The sequence below is a fragment of the Danio rerio genome, chromosome 7, assembly GCF_052040795.2.
Source record: "Danio rerio strain M-AB ecotype USA chromosome 7, GRCz13ab, whole genome shotgun sequence".
Taxonomy (NCBI): Eukaryota; Metazoa; Chordata; class Actinopteri; order Cypriniformes; family Danionidae; genus Danio; species Danio rerio.
In genome coordinates this window covers 70890001-70907014 of record NC_141027.1, presented here as the reverse complement: position 1 = coordinate 70907014, position 17014 = coordinate 70890001, and the positions used below count along the sequence as shown (strand labels likewise).

At 38.9% G+C, this 17014-nt stretch overlaps 1 protein-coding gene across 2 annotated transcripts in view; it reads right to left on the bottom strand.

Moving 5' to 3' along the window:
- Window positions 1–2126: 2126 nt before the first annotated feature.
- dhcr7 (7-dehydrocholesterol reductase) overlaps window positions 2127–17014 on the bottom strand; it is a 20110-nt gene continuing 5222 nt past the window's right edge. Inside the window, exons 2-9 of one of the 2 annotated variants that reach the window (XR_015494612.1) lie at window positions 13236–13348; window positions 12841–13063; window positions 12653–12743; window positions 11083–11296; window positions 6950–7154; window positions 4784–4915; window positions 3297–4070; window positions 2154–3230 (exon numbers count right to left, since the gene is read on the bottom strand). Coding sequence is in view for 1 of the 2 variants with exons in the window: in NM_201330.2 (NP_958487.2) it covers window positions 3606–4070; window positions 4784–4915; window positions 6950–7154; window positions 11083–11296; window positions 12653–12743; window positions 12841–13063; window positions 13236–13342 (1437 nt within the window). In the remaining variant the exon portion in view is untranslated. 2 annotated transcript variants of the gene reach the window in all.

Sequence of the window (17014 nt, the reverse complement as noted above, 5' to 3'; positions counted from 1 at the left end):
CGTTTTGAATGAGTTTGAGATATTGAGCTTCAAAAATTTTGTATTCCATATAGCAAACAATATGCATGCAACAGTGCTTTTTAATACATTAATATGACAGAGACCATAAATGTACTCAAATGCAGAAAACCTTCTCATTCTAAAAAGTCATTTTCTGTTTGGAATTACAAGGTTCTATCTGGGAGATCATTAATTGAAGCATTAATTATAAAGACATACAATCAGTCTGCTTATTAATTTAATTTAAAAAAACCAAAACGGTGTTGTAACAAAATGTTGATGTCAAGTCAAATTCTTTCTATAACTTTTCATGTTTTAGGATGAATGTTTTTTCTTGTTCAAATTAAGCATACATGGCTGTGCTAAATATTTTACCAAATATAAATATATATAAATATATATATATATATATATATATATATATATATATATATATATATATATATATTAGATGTCAATTTTATGTAATTAATATTGGAATATTTATTGAATTTGAACAATGGAATTGTCTTTAGTGAGGTATGTCCCATGAATTAAATAAGTATGTGCCCTTCAAGGCTTAATATAAAATTTAAAGTCATTAAAAGAAAACAGACAGTGAGCAAATGAGTTGTTTAACACTGAGAGATGTTTCACTGACTATATATACAGGAATAGAAAATATTTCACATTTAATATATTACATTTTTCAAACAATGTAAAAAAATTTACATTTTCAACAATGTAAAATTAAATATTTCATCTCAATATCAAAATAACAATGGCTCTATATAATCACATTTACACAAATCTTTTCAGGTTTCTTCTCAATGTTGTGCTGTGCAGCATTATTTAGTCGAATGATTTGTTGTTAGTTTCTGGTTTTTCCCGCTGTCAATGGAGCAGTCTGGCGAAATGACAAAGAAATATGATCCAGATTGGTCCTCGTGCGTGCATTTGAAATGCTGATTGGCTGACAGAAAGAACCTTATACAGCGAAACTAGAGTTCCACTTTGTAGATAAAACCTTTTTTGTTTTTTAAATAAAAAGTCTTAAAATGTAAATAGCTTATTAAAAAAAAACATCTCATAATGCAAATAAGTTGTAATTTAATAAGAATATGTCAATAACTCAATTTTGACAAAAATGTCAGATAGAACCTTGTAATCCTAAGGTGACGAAATGTAGAACATTAGCAGTTTAATGTGAAAAAAATTCATAATACACTTTATATATTTTTATGTTTAAAATTGTTTAGAATTATATATATATATATATATATATATATATATATATATATATATATATATATATATATATATATATATATATATATATATATATTTTTTTTTTTTTTAGATTTTCTAACAAATAAAAAAGGCAATGATTGTGAAATTATAGATCCGGGGTACCCAAATTTTTTCTTATGAAGGGCAAAAAACCAAACTTGATTGAGGGCTGTGGGCTGAAGGTAAATATACCAAACAAAAGGTTACGTTAACAACCTTCTCCCTCTCTTCTCAAATGGGATGGCGGGCCAAATCAAAGGTTTTATGGGCCAACTTTGGCCTGTGGGCCCTGGTTTGGGCATCTTTATTATAGATAGCTAATTTCTGTTTTTAATCATTTTTATTGAATTTCTTATTCATTATGGGCGAAGCAGTGGCGCAGTTGGTAGTGCTGTTGCCTCACAGCAAGAAGGTCGCTGGTTCGATCCTCGGCTCAGTTGGCGTTTCTGTGTGGAGTTTGCATGTTCTCCCTGCGTTCGCGTGGGTTTCCTCCGGGTGCTCTAGTTTCCCCCCACAGTCTAAAGACATGCGGTACAGGTGAATTTGGTAGGCTAAATTGTCCGTAGTGTATGAGTGTGTGGATGTTTCCCAGGGATGGGTTGCGGCTGGAAGGGCATAACGTGCAAAACATGGGCAAAAACGTGCTGGATAAGTTGGCGGTTCATTCCAATGTGGCGATCCTAGATTAATAAAGGGACTAAGCCGACAAGAAAATGAATGAATGAATGAACATTATTCATTATATTTTTTTAAATAAATGACAATGTATTTATTTGCTGAATTACTGAATTTCAAAATACCCTTTACCACACAGAAATTTTATGTTTATTTTTCATTCAAAGAATTTTGAGAGTAATATTTAAATATATTCACCAAGAGAAAAATCAAAAACAAAGTAAGAAACTTTTATTTCAGTAGTTTGTAATATAATAAAAAATATGAATAGATATGATAACTGTAGTATGAATATTCTGGACTTCTAGACTTTTGTCTACTTACATCCTGATCAAAAATGAGGTCTATTACCTATACATTCAGGTCTCCTGCACATCAAAAAAAAAAAAAAAAAAAAAAAAAAAAAAGAAGAAGAAGAAGAAAAAGAAGAAGAAGAAGAATAGAGCTTATTCAAAGGCAAGAACATTAAGATTTCTTAAGCTTATCACAGTATCTTAGGACATTTTTTGAAATGTCATTCTGTAATGCAGTTCATCAAGATAACCAGTTTATGATAACCTTGTACTGATATACTGATATATAGTAAATGCACACACACGCTCAAGCACTTACTCAATAACAAGCAAAATAATCTCAGTAAAATCTTTCATTCTCAAAATTTTACACTGCCATGTAAAAATTAAAGGTGCAACATGTGACCCTGGACCCCATTTGTGTGTGTGTGTGTGTTTTATTTTACTACATTTTCCATGAAGAAATGTAAAACTTTTTCTTCCATAAATATATCAAAACATATTTATTTATTTCCTCACTAACAAAAACTGACTCTTATTTTCAGTGTCCAGGATCACATATTCACAAATGCCTTTGACCATAGTGTTGAATCAAGTCCCAAAACACAATTGCAGCCAATCAGCAGTAAGGGGCGTGTCTAGAAACTATAGGTGAAATATCAGAACAGATCAAGGTCTTCTTGCGTTATGGATGTGTTTGTTTTGCCGTTTTTTTTTTTTTTTTTATTCAGATTTTTGTCATTTTCTGTTGGTCGTTTTCTGTTGGTGTCCTGTGCAGAAATGCATTCTGGGAATTGGTGGAGATAAGCCGTAAAAACAGTTGTAGTCTATCACTCCCAGTCCTTGCTGTATTTTTTGCTACAGCGGTGCTTGTCCTGCTGTACACACACTAGCAGCCAATCAGCAGTAAGAGGCATGTCTAGAATCTATAGTTGAAATATTACAAACAGGCCAAGGGCGCAGCCAATCAGCAGTAAGGGGCGTGTCTAGAAACTAGTTGAAATATCACAAACAGGCCAAGGGCGCAACCAATCAGCAGTAAGGGGCGTGTCTAGGAACTATAGTTGAAATATAAAAAAAGGCCAAGGGCACAGCCAATCAGCAGTAAGGGGCGTGTCTAGAATCTATAGTTGAAATATCATAAACAGGCCAAGGGGGCAGCCTATCAGCAGTAGGGGCGTGTCTGGAAACTATAGTTGAAATATCAAAAAACGCCAAGGGCGCTGCCAGTCAGCAGCAAGGGGCGTGTCTAGAAACTATAATTGAAATATAAAAAAAGGCCAAGGAAAAAATCAGAAGTAAGGGGCGTGCCAAGGGCCTTCACCTTTGTGTCCTGTGCAGAAATGCATTCTGGGAATTGGTGGAAATCTAAAAGATGTTAGGCAGTAAGCGGTAGGAAACTGCCGCAGTGTAGCGCTCCCAGTCCTTGCCGTATTTGTTGCTACAGCGGTGCTCATCCCGAATGCAGCGGTGCACCAGCAGGATGGTCATGTAGACGATGTAGAAATACGGCAGTAGGTGGTTGCCTCCACAGGCCAAACAGTACGCCAGCGAGCCCATCAAGTCGCCCGTGTAGTTCATGTGACGCGCCACCCCCCAAAACCCAGAGGTCATGAGTTTGCTCTTGTGAATGGCGCCGTCGGCCGATCGGTAGGAGCACTCGATGAAGGTGGGCTTCTTACCCCAGATGCTGCAGTTGCCCTCAGTGCGACGGAAAAGGTCTTTCTGGTGGTTGGTCACGCGGAAGATGTAGTAGCCCACCAGACCCAGGATGAGGACCCCTGCTGCGTGGGGCGTAGAGAGCTGGATGGGGTTGTAGACCAGGTAAAGACCCTAAATAAAAAACAAGAATATGAATCAAAACCCACTTTACATAATCCACATTATGGCTGCACAATATATCTTTTCAGCATCGATATTGCAATGTGCGCATCCGCAATAGTCACATCGCAATATATGCAATGTTGAGTCTGAAGAATGAGGTGGCACGGTGGCTCAATGGTTAGCACTGTTGCCCTAACAGCAAGAAGGCTGGTCCGAGTTCTGACTGGGCCAGTTGGTATTTCTGTGTAGATTTAGCATGATTTCCACATGTTCGCGTGTGTTTCACAATCCAAAGACATGTGCATTAGGTGAATTTGTTCATTTTCCTTCAGCTTAGTCCATTTATTCATCAGGGGTCACCACAGCCGAATGAACCGCCAACTTATCCAGCATATGTTTTGCACAGTGGATGCCCTTTTTAGCTGCAACCCAGTGCTGGGAAACAACTATAAACTCTCACATTTACACACATGCACTAAGGCCAATTTGTTTACCCAATTCACCTATAGTGCATGTCTTTGGTCTGTGGGAGAACACAGGGAGAACATGCAAACTTCACACAGAAATGCCAATTGGCCCAGCCGGTACTTGAACCAGCAAACCTTCTTGCTGTGAGGCGACCACTGAGCCACCGAGGTACTTGGCTCGAAATAATAAATCCGCAATTGTAGATTGAACATGAAACACAAACCAGACCCTGGAAAATCTGCTCAGAAGCGTACCTGAAGTGTGTAGAGGAAAGGCAGCCACACACAGTCTCCCCAGCCCAGATACCAGCCAAAATGATCATGGCAGATGTCAATAGTCTTCAGGTACCAGGCTTCATTCCAGAAAAAGTCCACTACATAGACGGCCTTAGAGAAGATAAGTCAAATTTGTAATATGAGAAAATGAAGAAAGAAGACATCCGATGCATTGCTGCAAACAAAACACGTTACTTGTGAAACAAATCTACATTATTTTAACTCTAGAAAGGCTAATGTTACAGCATTGTGTAGGATGTATTGTATTGAAACCAAGTGTGCCGCAAGCCTGCGTTTGAGTGAGGGTCTCTGCCGTTAGATCGCCCCCTGGGGGCTGGCTGTAGTACAAGTCATAAAGCCTGCCTCCTCCGTGTTAATGAAGGAGACTTGAGCCCAAATAAAAAAAAATATTACACTTGCAATAAAATGTCCCGAAAGATGGTTCAGGTGGATTAAGGCACTGGTTATTGTGCTGAAATAGGTGCAGATCTTCATTTTTGTAAACAGTTTGTTTTTAGCAGTAATTTAATGCTGGGCGTGTCATCGTGATTGACAGCTGTGATTGACAGTTTCTCAAAGCAGCGCGTCTGAGCTTCGGCAGGAGACTGAAATGTTATTATTCGATTTCTCTGTTATTTTACCATGACAAAATGAGTTCAGCAGTAAACTATAGTTTCTGACATACATGATCCTGGTGGAACACTGTTTATTCGCTAAGGTCAGGGCTTTTTTCGGGCTTTATAAGTTTGCTGAAACACGCCTAGCCACCCAGATAGCAAAACACAGTTCCGGCTAGATTCTCGCCTGCCGGAGACTTATCCCTCAGAGCTCAGACTGACTACCTCTGCTGGACCTACTCCGGATGCCTGGACTCACTACCCGATTCCAGCCCGAGTCAATCGAGCCAGATGCGGCGGCCAAGCGAGCCGGCGCTGCCGCATGCGAGCCGGAATCAGCCCGCGACGCCGCGAGTAGGTTATGCGCTGCGGTCCGGAGGTGGCGCGATTGAATATATAAAACCCTCATATTTGTTAACATTATTACATCCATTTGTGTTGATATGACAGCAAACGCATGCTGAGAAGTTCGGGGGGCGTGGTTGATTTTACATAAAGCGTTTGGTTGGAAGCTCGACTCCGCTCATTTTCGCGGCTCCTCCTCTGGCTCCATCAGACAATCCTTCTGCGCATGTCAAGGCTCCAATTTCAGCAGTCTTTTGCGACAGTTTGTGCCCGTCAAGCAGGCGTTTTGCCCTCAAGGCGTTCAATGGGAAAAAGGGCTGTCGCGTCGTCCATATTTTTTACAGTCATTGATTGAAACACTCTTAATTATCAACATGATTAAAACTTTGCAGAATAACCTGTTGTACACATCTGCTGGAAAAGACTAAATAACATTTAACCCCTACATAATAAATAGAGCTTCATAATCATTCAATTAAGCACTTAAATATCATTCAACTCATATAACCGGGCGTTTTAAAGGATGGTGCAAAATATTAACATATTTAAAGGCACAGTTCACCCAAACTGAAAATTCTGTCCTCATTTACTCATCCTTTACTTCCTCCAAACCTGTTTGGCTGTCTTTCTTCTGCTAAACACAAAATAATATATTTCAAAGGGAGCTAAAATCCTGTAATGATTGACTTCCATAGTATTTGTTTTTCTTACCATGGAAGTCAGTGACTTTCAGCTTTCCTCTAAATATCTTACACCAGTGGTGCCCAAACTCAGTCCTGGAGAGTTTAGCTCTAACCTTAATCAAACTCAAGTTAATCAAGCTCTTCCTTTGTATGATAGAAACATCTTGGCAGGTGTGTTGAAGCAAGTTGGAGCTAAACTCTGTAGGACACCGGCCCTCCAGGACTGAGTTTTGGCACCCCAGTCTTACACAAGATAAAGAAACTTAAGGTTTGGAATCAGGGTGAGTAAATTTTCACTTTTGGGTGAACTATCTCTTTAATTTAAGTTCAAATTTAAGAAGTGTATCTCTTTTTTTGGCCTATCAACTTAATATAAGCTGTTTTTGAGCCTTTTGCTCTAAGTTTTACATTGCATCTTGGTTTAAACACTTAATGCCAAATACAAAAAAAAGTAGAAATATCTGAAAATTAAAATCAAACCTAGCGGCTCAATGACTCACCTGCAAAACGTTGACCAGGATCATAGAGTTTGTCACGTAACCATACAGCTCCTGCTGCTTAGCTGCATAGGATAAGTTTATGAGGGTCCATGCCACGATACCCGGCCGGCCATTAAAAAAAAGCTTGAAGTCAAACCATTTTCCTATACGAGGATTGAACTCAATTCCCATCATGTAGTTGTAGAACATGTTGCCTGTGAATTTACTGCAGATCAAAAATAAAAATAAAAATAAGAGAATATTTCATTATATTTAAAGGAACACTCCACTTTTTTTTTTTTGAACAAAGCCTCATTTTACAAGTCACCAGGAGGTAAACAATTGAGTTTTACCATTTTTGAATCCTCCAGTTTCAGCTTAGCTTAGCATAAATAATTGAATCGGATTAGAGTATTAGCGTCTTGCTCTAAATAATTAAAAATAAATTAAATTATTAAATAAATTAAATAATGAAATTATATTGTACTAAGACCAATGTATTGTAGTTTTTATTTAATGCCATTTCAGCAACTAAGGCTGTTTTCATGGCAAGAACATTTCCATAATAAATGTACACTTAAAGATCAACAAACAAATGAATTAAAAATTAAATAAAATTTTTAACGTTAATACTTGATTAAAATTCAAAAAATAAATTCCTGGTGTCACTTAGCTAAAAATGTCCTTTAAAGGGCACCTAGGTTACCCCTTTTTCAGATTTAATATAAGTCTTTTGCGTCTCTAGAATGTGTATATGAAGTTTCAGATCAAAATACCCATCAGATTTTTCATTATACCTTTTACAAGATGCTGTTTTATACTGATTTCCAGCAGGGGGTGGTTTTGTCGTACTGCGCCTTTAAGCCGAGTTCTGCCCACCTACTGTTTCTACATGCCTCCTCCCTCAGCTGCGTCAGACAACAGACAGACTTAAAGGGCCATGAAACCCCCTTGTTTCAGCAGGGTGTTTTCACACCTCTACTTTTAAAAAAGTCAGAAAAGTGGGCGAGTCCAGCTCTGTTTAGGGGGAGTGTCGGAGGAACTAAAGTGGGAGGGTGTGGGAGAGTCTATTTGGGCACGCGCGAGTTTCAGAGTCAAAATAAACACACAGGAGAAAGTGATGGTGTTAAACCTACATGGACATCTGTAGTCGAATTATTTGCCAAATTATTAAATGTTGGACTTTAACAGCAGTTTGGCTCTTTCATTCAGGGAATTCATTCATGCCCCTCGCGACAAACGAGATATTTGATTCGAGGAACTGCTCTAAGCCTGTATTTTTCATGCAATGTTTGATATCGCACGGCGAATGAGAGAAAAAAAACCTCTGCATTTCCCAGAAACTTAGATGCACACGACAGGTAGCGTCAGAAAATGCGGTAAAAACCCCACACGAGGTTAAAGTTTGGTTGTGGTGCTAACATGTTTGCACTCGGTGCAATAGTTAACTTAGTTCGATACGAACAAACTGAATAAACAAAGAGCACTGGTCGCTCACTTACCAAATCTGTAGAGACAGGACAATCACCAGCAACTAGAACCGCATCTTTATGAAGAGAAGACTACAAGCAAATCCGGATCTCAGCGTTTGCAGATGAGAACAGCTCTCAGGTAAACAATGTTCCTCCTTAGACACGCAAGTTATTGTTGTCGAGCGTCGCGTACACTGTTAATCCTCACGTGACTCCAGATGAGCTCTCACAGAGAGAAAATGAAAACGAAACTTAACGGCTGCAAACAATAAAAGCAACACTTAACGCTTGTTTTGCCAACACAACGTGGCGTCTCTGTCGTGTAAACACGGTGACAGTAATGAATATTAATGAAGTTGCACAATAGAGCGCGCTGATTGGTTTGAACCAAGCCTTACTCATGCATTAATGCATCACACTTTAAGACGTAATAAGACTCACTCTGGCACAGACGCCCAGTCTGCACGCCGGAATACAACACTATTATGTCATGACCGTGATGCAGTTTCAAAAATTCGTTTCAAACCGGAAGTACGAATTTACTTGAAATAACGCAAAAACAACCAATTTACACTTTTTAGTGAAATATAGGTGTCCTAATAGTGTTTTTAGCAGTGTGGGACACATATACGACTGTCAACAGCTCAAAAAATGTGTTTTGGCGTTTTGTGACCCTTTAAAGGAAGGTCTCACAAACCGTTTGTGAGATACTACAGTAAGAACTAACCTTTACTAATCAGTATTGTGAAGTTGCATTGATGAGTCACACACAATATCGTTACAAAGTTAACGCGCACACACACACACACACACACACACACACACACACACACACACACACACACGCAGGCAGGCAGGCAGGCAGGCAGACAGACAGAGTGCGCTTAGCTTAGTTAAGGCTAACCTCAAGTACGGTGTGGATATCTGTTATGCTAATGTACAAAATAAACCTGATTTAACTTCCACAAACCGGGATTGAAGCGTCTTCTTATATAATTGTTCTGACACGCGGCTGTGCTGATGAAGTAAAGCTGAAGTAAATCGCTGTAATTAATTACACACATACTCTGTTTTAAAACACTTTAAACATGTGAAACTTACTCTTAATCACATTTGATGATGATTGCTGATCCTAGCGAACAGAACAGACCTTTTATTCCCGGTTGCTTTGCGTATGTCTGTCTAGTCTTGTTGACATATACACGTGACTACCGGAACATGTTAATGCGCGCAGCTGTCAATCAATTCGGGGGGCGGGGGGGGGGGGAAACGCACACCTACGTAATGTGCGATCGATTTGAAAACAGCTCCAATTAGCCGACCCTTTTTTTGTAGTTAAATTGAGAAAAAAGGACTGGGTGTGTTCATATCACCCCAGTATGACGGTCTATTCACTATACCAACACACAGATCTGTCCAAACAGCTTGGAAAGTAGATTTTTTACCATAGGTGCCCTTTAAAAAAAGTTTATTTCATAAAAAAGTCTTCTGGAATCATTAAAAGCAGGACAGTCCAGTAAAATGTGTTTTTGTACTAAGACCAAAGAAAAGTGAGGAGTTCCTATTTTGTAGATTAATAAGGCTATGAAATCTACCCTGATTCTGGGATAATAATAAACAAACTTTGCTGCCATCACCATGGCATCAGCAGGCACAATTTCTGAATGAGATGCTAATGGTCTAATCCGATATAATGATTAATGCTAAGCTAAGCTAAAAGTGGACCTGGCAGACACAGAGATCGACTGAAGGGATTCAAAAATGCAACAACTCAATTGTTTAACTCCAGGTACCTTGTAAAATGGGCCTATTTCCAAAAATTTCTCATATTTTCTGTGTATTTTATAATAAATAACATAATTTAAACAAAACAAATTTTTTCTTTTTTGTTCATAAAATATTAAATATTTTTCCAAATGACTGTTAAATCTCATGTGCTGTTAGGGATGTTTTCATCCAGTCTAGGGTCATTTTGAGGCTTGATTTGGCCACAACTTTCTTTGTGTTTCAGCAAATGGAATGATTTTTGGCAACAAATCTTATTTCGACACATTCATTCATTCATTCATTCATTCATTTTCTTTACAGCTTAGTCCCTTTATTAATCCAGGGTCGCCACAGCAGAATGAACCGACAACTTATCCAGCATATGTGTTTATGCAGTGGATAGCCTTCCAGCTGCAACCCATCACTGGGAAACATCCACACACACTCATTCACACACACGTCTTTGGACTTGTGGGGGAAACTAGAGCACTCAGCGGAAACCCACGCGAACATGTGGAGAACATGCAAACTCCACACAGAAATGCCAACTGACCCAGCCGTGGCTCGAACTAGTGACTTTTTTGCTGTGAGGCGACAGCACTACCTACTGCGCCACTGCGTAACCCCTATTTCGACAAATATTTTAGGAAAATGCTTTGAAAATGTTCAAAAATTCAACAGTACACTCTGGGAAAATGTACTACCCTTTCATCATGTTGGTGGCTGTTTTTGTCCCATTGACACTATAGAGTCATGCATTCTAAATTTGAACAGAACACTAGGGTTAAAAAATCATTTATAAAATACTAATTTATAATAAGGTCAAGAGAGGCCTGTGTGGCATGTGCAGTATCTCTCTAAACTCGTAACTAAATTAAACTATGGAGTATGTAGTTCAGAAATAATTTTTCTCACCAGTCCTCTGGGTTGGTGGGGAACAGATACGCTTTAATGAAGGCAAATGTGGACACAGCATAGCCGAGGATGTTGGTGCACCATAACAGAGGGATCCAGTTGTCAATGATGATGGTTGGCGAAAACCAGTGGAAGTGCTGAGCGTTAAGCACCCATAAAACATGAGTGATGAGCCAGCACTGAAGACCGTTGACCTCATATTTATTAATCAGACCTGAGAAAGAGAAACACACGCATATATCCTGAGTGAAATAGGTTTTTGATAACTTTTGCCACACAAAACCAATAGTCAACTGATCTCACAGCAGATAAACAAGTAACAATTTGCTTTCCCAGGGTCCGTTCTTCATACAAATCAAGATGATTCAAGATGATTTGGCAGATCCTGGGTCTTTTCATCTTGATAACTGATCTCTTGCTAATTTGGTTCTTCAAACAAGTTTGAGAATAAGATTAGAATGTCTGAATAAACTGATCTGAGATCGCTTCGTGTTTTGTAAAGGACAGATCTATCAATCCTCGAAATCATGATCAGCAATGCAACGATTGGCTGACGGCACAGCAGCGTAATGACATCATCTGATTAATATTCAATTATCCATGTGAGCAAAATTACATCAAATTAGCAGGTTTGTTAAATATGACACGCAATAACCTTCCACATTTGTTGTGAGCTGCAGGCTTTACACTTTCATGTGTCAAGAGTATCCATCATGTATTTCAATGCAAATCAATGTATTTAGTTCAACATTTTGAATAGATTTTCTTTATTATAGTAGCCAGTTTTTTAATCGGTGTAAAGAATAACTGGTTGTTTACAAAAGCATTTTGATATTGGTAAAGGCGTCTGCAACTTTTGTGAAGCATCATATCACTGGCATATTAACTGTCAAAACATGTTTATGACTGCATAAATATATTATTGCTTTAAAAAAAAAAAACTCCATTGTACTAAAGCGATCTAAAAAGTTCATATCAATAATTTTTTTTCTTTGCACCACCAGGTGGCAGTCTTTGAACTTTCATTTCGAGGGTGCAGATTGCATAAGTTTATTAATGTGTATAACTTTATTTATTTTATTAATACCTATAACTTTATATATATATATATATATATATATATATATATATATATATATATATATATATATATATATATAGTTTTAAAATATTTATCATTTTCCCAAGTGTACATAACTACTACTGTAAGAAAATATCAGAATTCGGAACATACTTTATTGTCTTTGCTTGAACCGAGCCGATCTAATCCTGCTTATATTAATTAAACCTGCTCCCGATCAGGTTTGACCTAGCAGAACTGTTGCTATGACAACAACTCTCGGATCAGCTTTGAAAAACGAAACGTCAAATCGTCAATATCCAAATCCAGCTAACTGAGTAATCCACTTATGAAGAACAGACCCCCAGTGTCCGACACAAACACAACATCTTTTGTTTTAGCCTAAGTCTTTATCAAGGTAAGATTTGTTAGGTCATCATCACTGTCCTGTGTTTTTGAACAGTTTGTTAATATCAGTTAATATAAAACATAATGTTTATTTCAGTTTACCTGCAGGTGTACGGGCACCATCCTGAACTCCTCCTACGTAGCCTGGAAGGATCTTATGCAGAAAATCTGGAACACACATGTACAGCACCACCTAGAGCCGACACAACCAAATCATACATTTCAGGTCCATAACCATTCCATTTTTTACAAAATAATACTTTTTTTTCATCCGTAGTAATTGTGCAAACCTGAAATGTGACCCAGATGGCGTAGATTTTGGCAGCCGCCCATGTGAAGGAAGGAGCCCGGTTCCAGATGGTGAACAGGGTGGCGTCACCGTTGTAGAGATCCAGTAGAGGGTGACTTATGGAGCACTGGTACTGATCACATGCCATGATGAAGAAAAAGACGAGGAAGGGGGCAAAGCAGAGCAGCAGGATCACACCCGACAGAGAGAACCAATCCACCTCCCTACACACATCAACACAATAGATGTGTAATAGTGTTATTCAGTCATTCTCAAATATTTTTGAGAATGTATGGTTTATTATTGTGATATGACTATTGTAGGATTGCAGATGGTCACTTTGCAATATTGATGCTGAAATTATATATTGTGCAGCCCTACTGTGGAGTGACTTACCATGCTCTTCCCCACTGCGCCGGCTCCTTTGATGGCTCCTTCTCCACTGTCTGGGCACCATTGGCACTGCCCTTATGGCGCTTTCTCACCCTGTCAGATGCCATGATGATTGTCTGAAAGAGTGAGGTTTAGAGATTTAGGAAGAGCATAAGCTATAACCTGTCTTTGGCATACAGAAGTCAAATTTTTTTCCATATGGTGTTTAATGGAGCAAGGAATTTTTCACAGTATTTGCGATAATAACTTTTGTTCTGGAGAAAGTCTTATTGGCTTTATTTTGACTAGGATAAAAGCAGTTTTTAATATATTTAAAACCATTTTAAGATCAATATTATTAGTTTTCATAAGCAATATTGTTTTCAATTGTTCATTCATTCATTCATTTTCTTTTCGGCTTAGTTCTTTTTTTAATTTGGGGTCGCCACAGCGGAATGAACCACCAACTTATTTAGCATATGTTTTACGCAGCTTATGCTCTTCCAGCTGCAACCCGTCTCTGGGAAACATCCATACACACTCACTCACTACGGACAATTTAGCCTACCCGCTTCACCTGTATTGCATGTCTTTGTACCGTGAGAAACCGGAGCACCCGGAGAACGCAAACGCGGGGAGAACATGCAAACTCCACACAGAAACGCCAACTGACCCAGTCAAGGCTCGAAACAGCGACCTTCTAGCTGTGAGGCGACAGCACTACTGCGCCAATGCCTCTCCCATTTTTCAATTTCTACAGAACAAACCATTGTTAAACAATCTTCTTCTTCTGCCTTAAGGCTGATTTATACTTCTGCGTCAAACGCCGGCGTATGCTACGGCGCTGACGCATAGCCCTTCGCCGTGGCCGTCGGCGTTGCTGACGTGCACCTCTCAAAAAATGTAACTACAAGTCGCAACAACGCGTAGCGCAAGCTCTGTGATTGGTCGGCTTGGTAACTCTGACGAGTCTGGGCGGGACCGAGAGCTGCGCGAATGGCGCGAGCGATTGTTTACAAGTGTGGAGTCCCGTGAAGGAGCTCCGGATGGAAAGTTTTGTTTTGTGTTTACCTCATAGTTAAAGTTGTTGCACGTCCGCCGGTTCCTGCCTCAAAATGAGCGAGTTTGAGTCACTTGTACAACCAGGAAGTGTTCAGGAAAAGCAAAACAAGCGAAAAAAACTCGACACAGAGGAACATTTACACCACACTGCCAACTAGCGTTTAGGAAGTGTTAATGCAGACCAACAGAGACAGCGCGCAGAAGTATAAATGCACAGCTGCGCGCATTGCCTGCGCCATGAGTTACGCCGTTCACTTGACGCAGAAGTATAAACCAGGCTTTAGTCCCGTATGGTTGCAGGGTCGGCTCTTTGGAACAAGCCATTTTAGACTTGTCCATATGATAAAGACCTTTTTTTTTACACATTCCGGCCGGCCTGTTGTCTGGGCCTGTCCCCCTTATACTCTCATACACTACAGACAATTTAGCCTACCCAATTCACCTGTAGCATGTCTTTGGACTGTGGGGGGAAACCGGAACACCCGGAGGAAACCCACGCGAGCGCAAGAAGAACATGCAAACTCCTCACAGAAATGCCAACTGAGCTGAGGTTCGAACCAGCGACCAAGCAACCTTCTTGCTGTGAGGCGACAGCACTACCTACTGCGCCACTGCTTCGCCCAAACCATTGTTATACAATGACATGCCTAATTACCCTAACCTGTCTAGTTAACCTAGTTAAGTCTCTAAATTGCAGTTTAAGCTATATACTAGTATCTAGTAAAATATTGGCAAAAAATCAGTTATTAGAAATTAGTTAATAAAACTATCATGTTTAGAAATGTGTTGAAAAAAAATCTTGTTTCATTAAACAGAAATTGGGGAAAAATATATTATAATTCAGGAGGACTTCAACTTGTATGTGTATGGTAAGAGAACAAAGTGCACCGTAGATAACAGATAACACACATATGATAGGAACCGTAGGGTATATGTGCTAAATATGATAACTCATGACATTTGAATATGCTGGGAAAGTTCATACACTCTCAGAAATAAAGGTAGAAGAGCTGTCACTGTGGCAGTACCTTTTTAAAAGGTGCATTGTTGTACCCAAAGAGTCCTTAGTGGTAGCTCAAAGCTATATATCAGTATCTAAATGTACCTTTGAGGTACCAATATGGACTCTTTAGGTACAAATATGTACCTTTTGAAAAGGTACTGCCCCAGTGACAGCTCTTCTACCTTTATTTCTGAGAGTGTAGGACAGTCTATGGTTTAGCAAAATGACTTATTATAGGATAAAGTCTTATATAATTTCAGTGTCAGTACGGACAAGGTTGTTTTCTTTAGTGCGCTGATGTATAATGTTATCTCCTAGGCTGATATGAGGTTGTCAGTTGTTTGCTTATGTTATGCAAGCACTGGATAGTTGCTCTGCACAGCAAACATGTGTTTTATTAAAAGCATATTTTATGGCTTACACTTGTACCACACGAAGAGATCTGTTCCACTTGGACTGTAAAAAATGCAGGGTTCCACACAATTCATTCAGGTTGTCCTAACACAAATCCATTAAGTGAGCTTAACAAATTTAAGCAAGTTAAACATAAATATTAAGTTGTCCCCAAAAAATCTCTACAATTGTGTTGTTTCAGCTCATTTTAAATAAGTAGTTTGAGCAAGTAGCAAAAATATTTTATTCAGTGTATTTGATTATGTTTTAAACATGTAATAGCAAAAGAATGGATGATTTACTAACTAAAAACTGTATTAGAGAATGATAACACATCTTTTAAACTGTCATAATCTACACAAACAAACAGAAAAATGGTCAAAAACACTTTGCTATGCCATCTATTTTACTACACCCAAAACAAATATGCTTGTTCAAACTAGCTGTTTATAATGAGCTGAAACAACACAATTCTTTTAATTTCTTCAGCCAATTTCTGTTTCATGTTCAGTCCACTTAAATTTGTAAACCATTAAAGTAACTTAAGTGAATTGTGTTGGTCCTACTAGGTTAGGGGATTTGTAGTTCCCAGCCTGCTTTGTGTGGGATTGCATAAGGAGAGGGAAATGTTGACAATAACAGTAAACTTAGTTGTTTAACGTTAATAGAAAGACCTGTTAGAGCTTAATCTTCGCTTCAGTAGGAAGATTTAGAAGATTTTCATGTAATGCTTTGAGTTTTGAGATTGGCACCTTGCAGAAGCACCCATCCTTTGGGTGTTGGCAGCTTAGTTAGCAAAAATGCAGTTTGTTGCCTTGCTTCAGTAAGAAATAACTGTCCTTAAATTAGTTCTGAGGTCAGTCTCAATCAACTGTAATTTATGAAATATGCTTAAAAATGGGTGACGCAGTGGTGCAGTAGGTAGTGCTGTCGCCTCACAGCAAAAAGGTCGCTGGGTCACTGGTTCGAGCCTCACAGCAGGAAGGTCGCTAGGTCGAGCCTCGGCTGGGTCAGTTCAGTTGGCATTTCTGTGTGGAGTTTGCATGTTCTCCCTGCGTTCGCCTGGGTTTCCTCCGGGTGCTCCGGTTTCCCCCACAGTCCAAAGACAAAATAGTGTATGAGTGTGTGTTTGTGTGTGTGTGTGTGTGTGAATGAGTGTGTGTGGATGTTTCCCAGAGATGAGTTGCAGCTGGAGGGGCATCCGCTGCGTAAAAACGTGCTTGATAAGTAGGCTGTTCAGTCCGCTGTGGCGACCCCGGATTAATAAAAGGACTAAGCCAAACAGAAAATGAATAAATGAATGCTTAAAAATGGCTTTTAGTTAATTTAGCATACAGTAACTTCA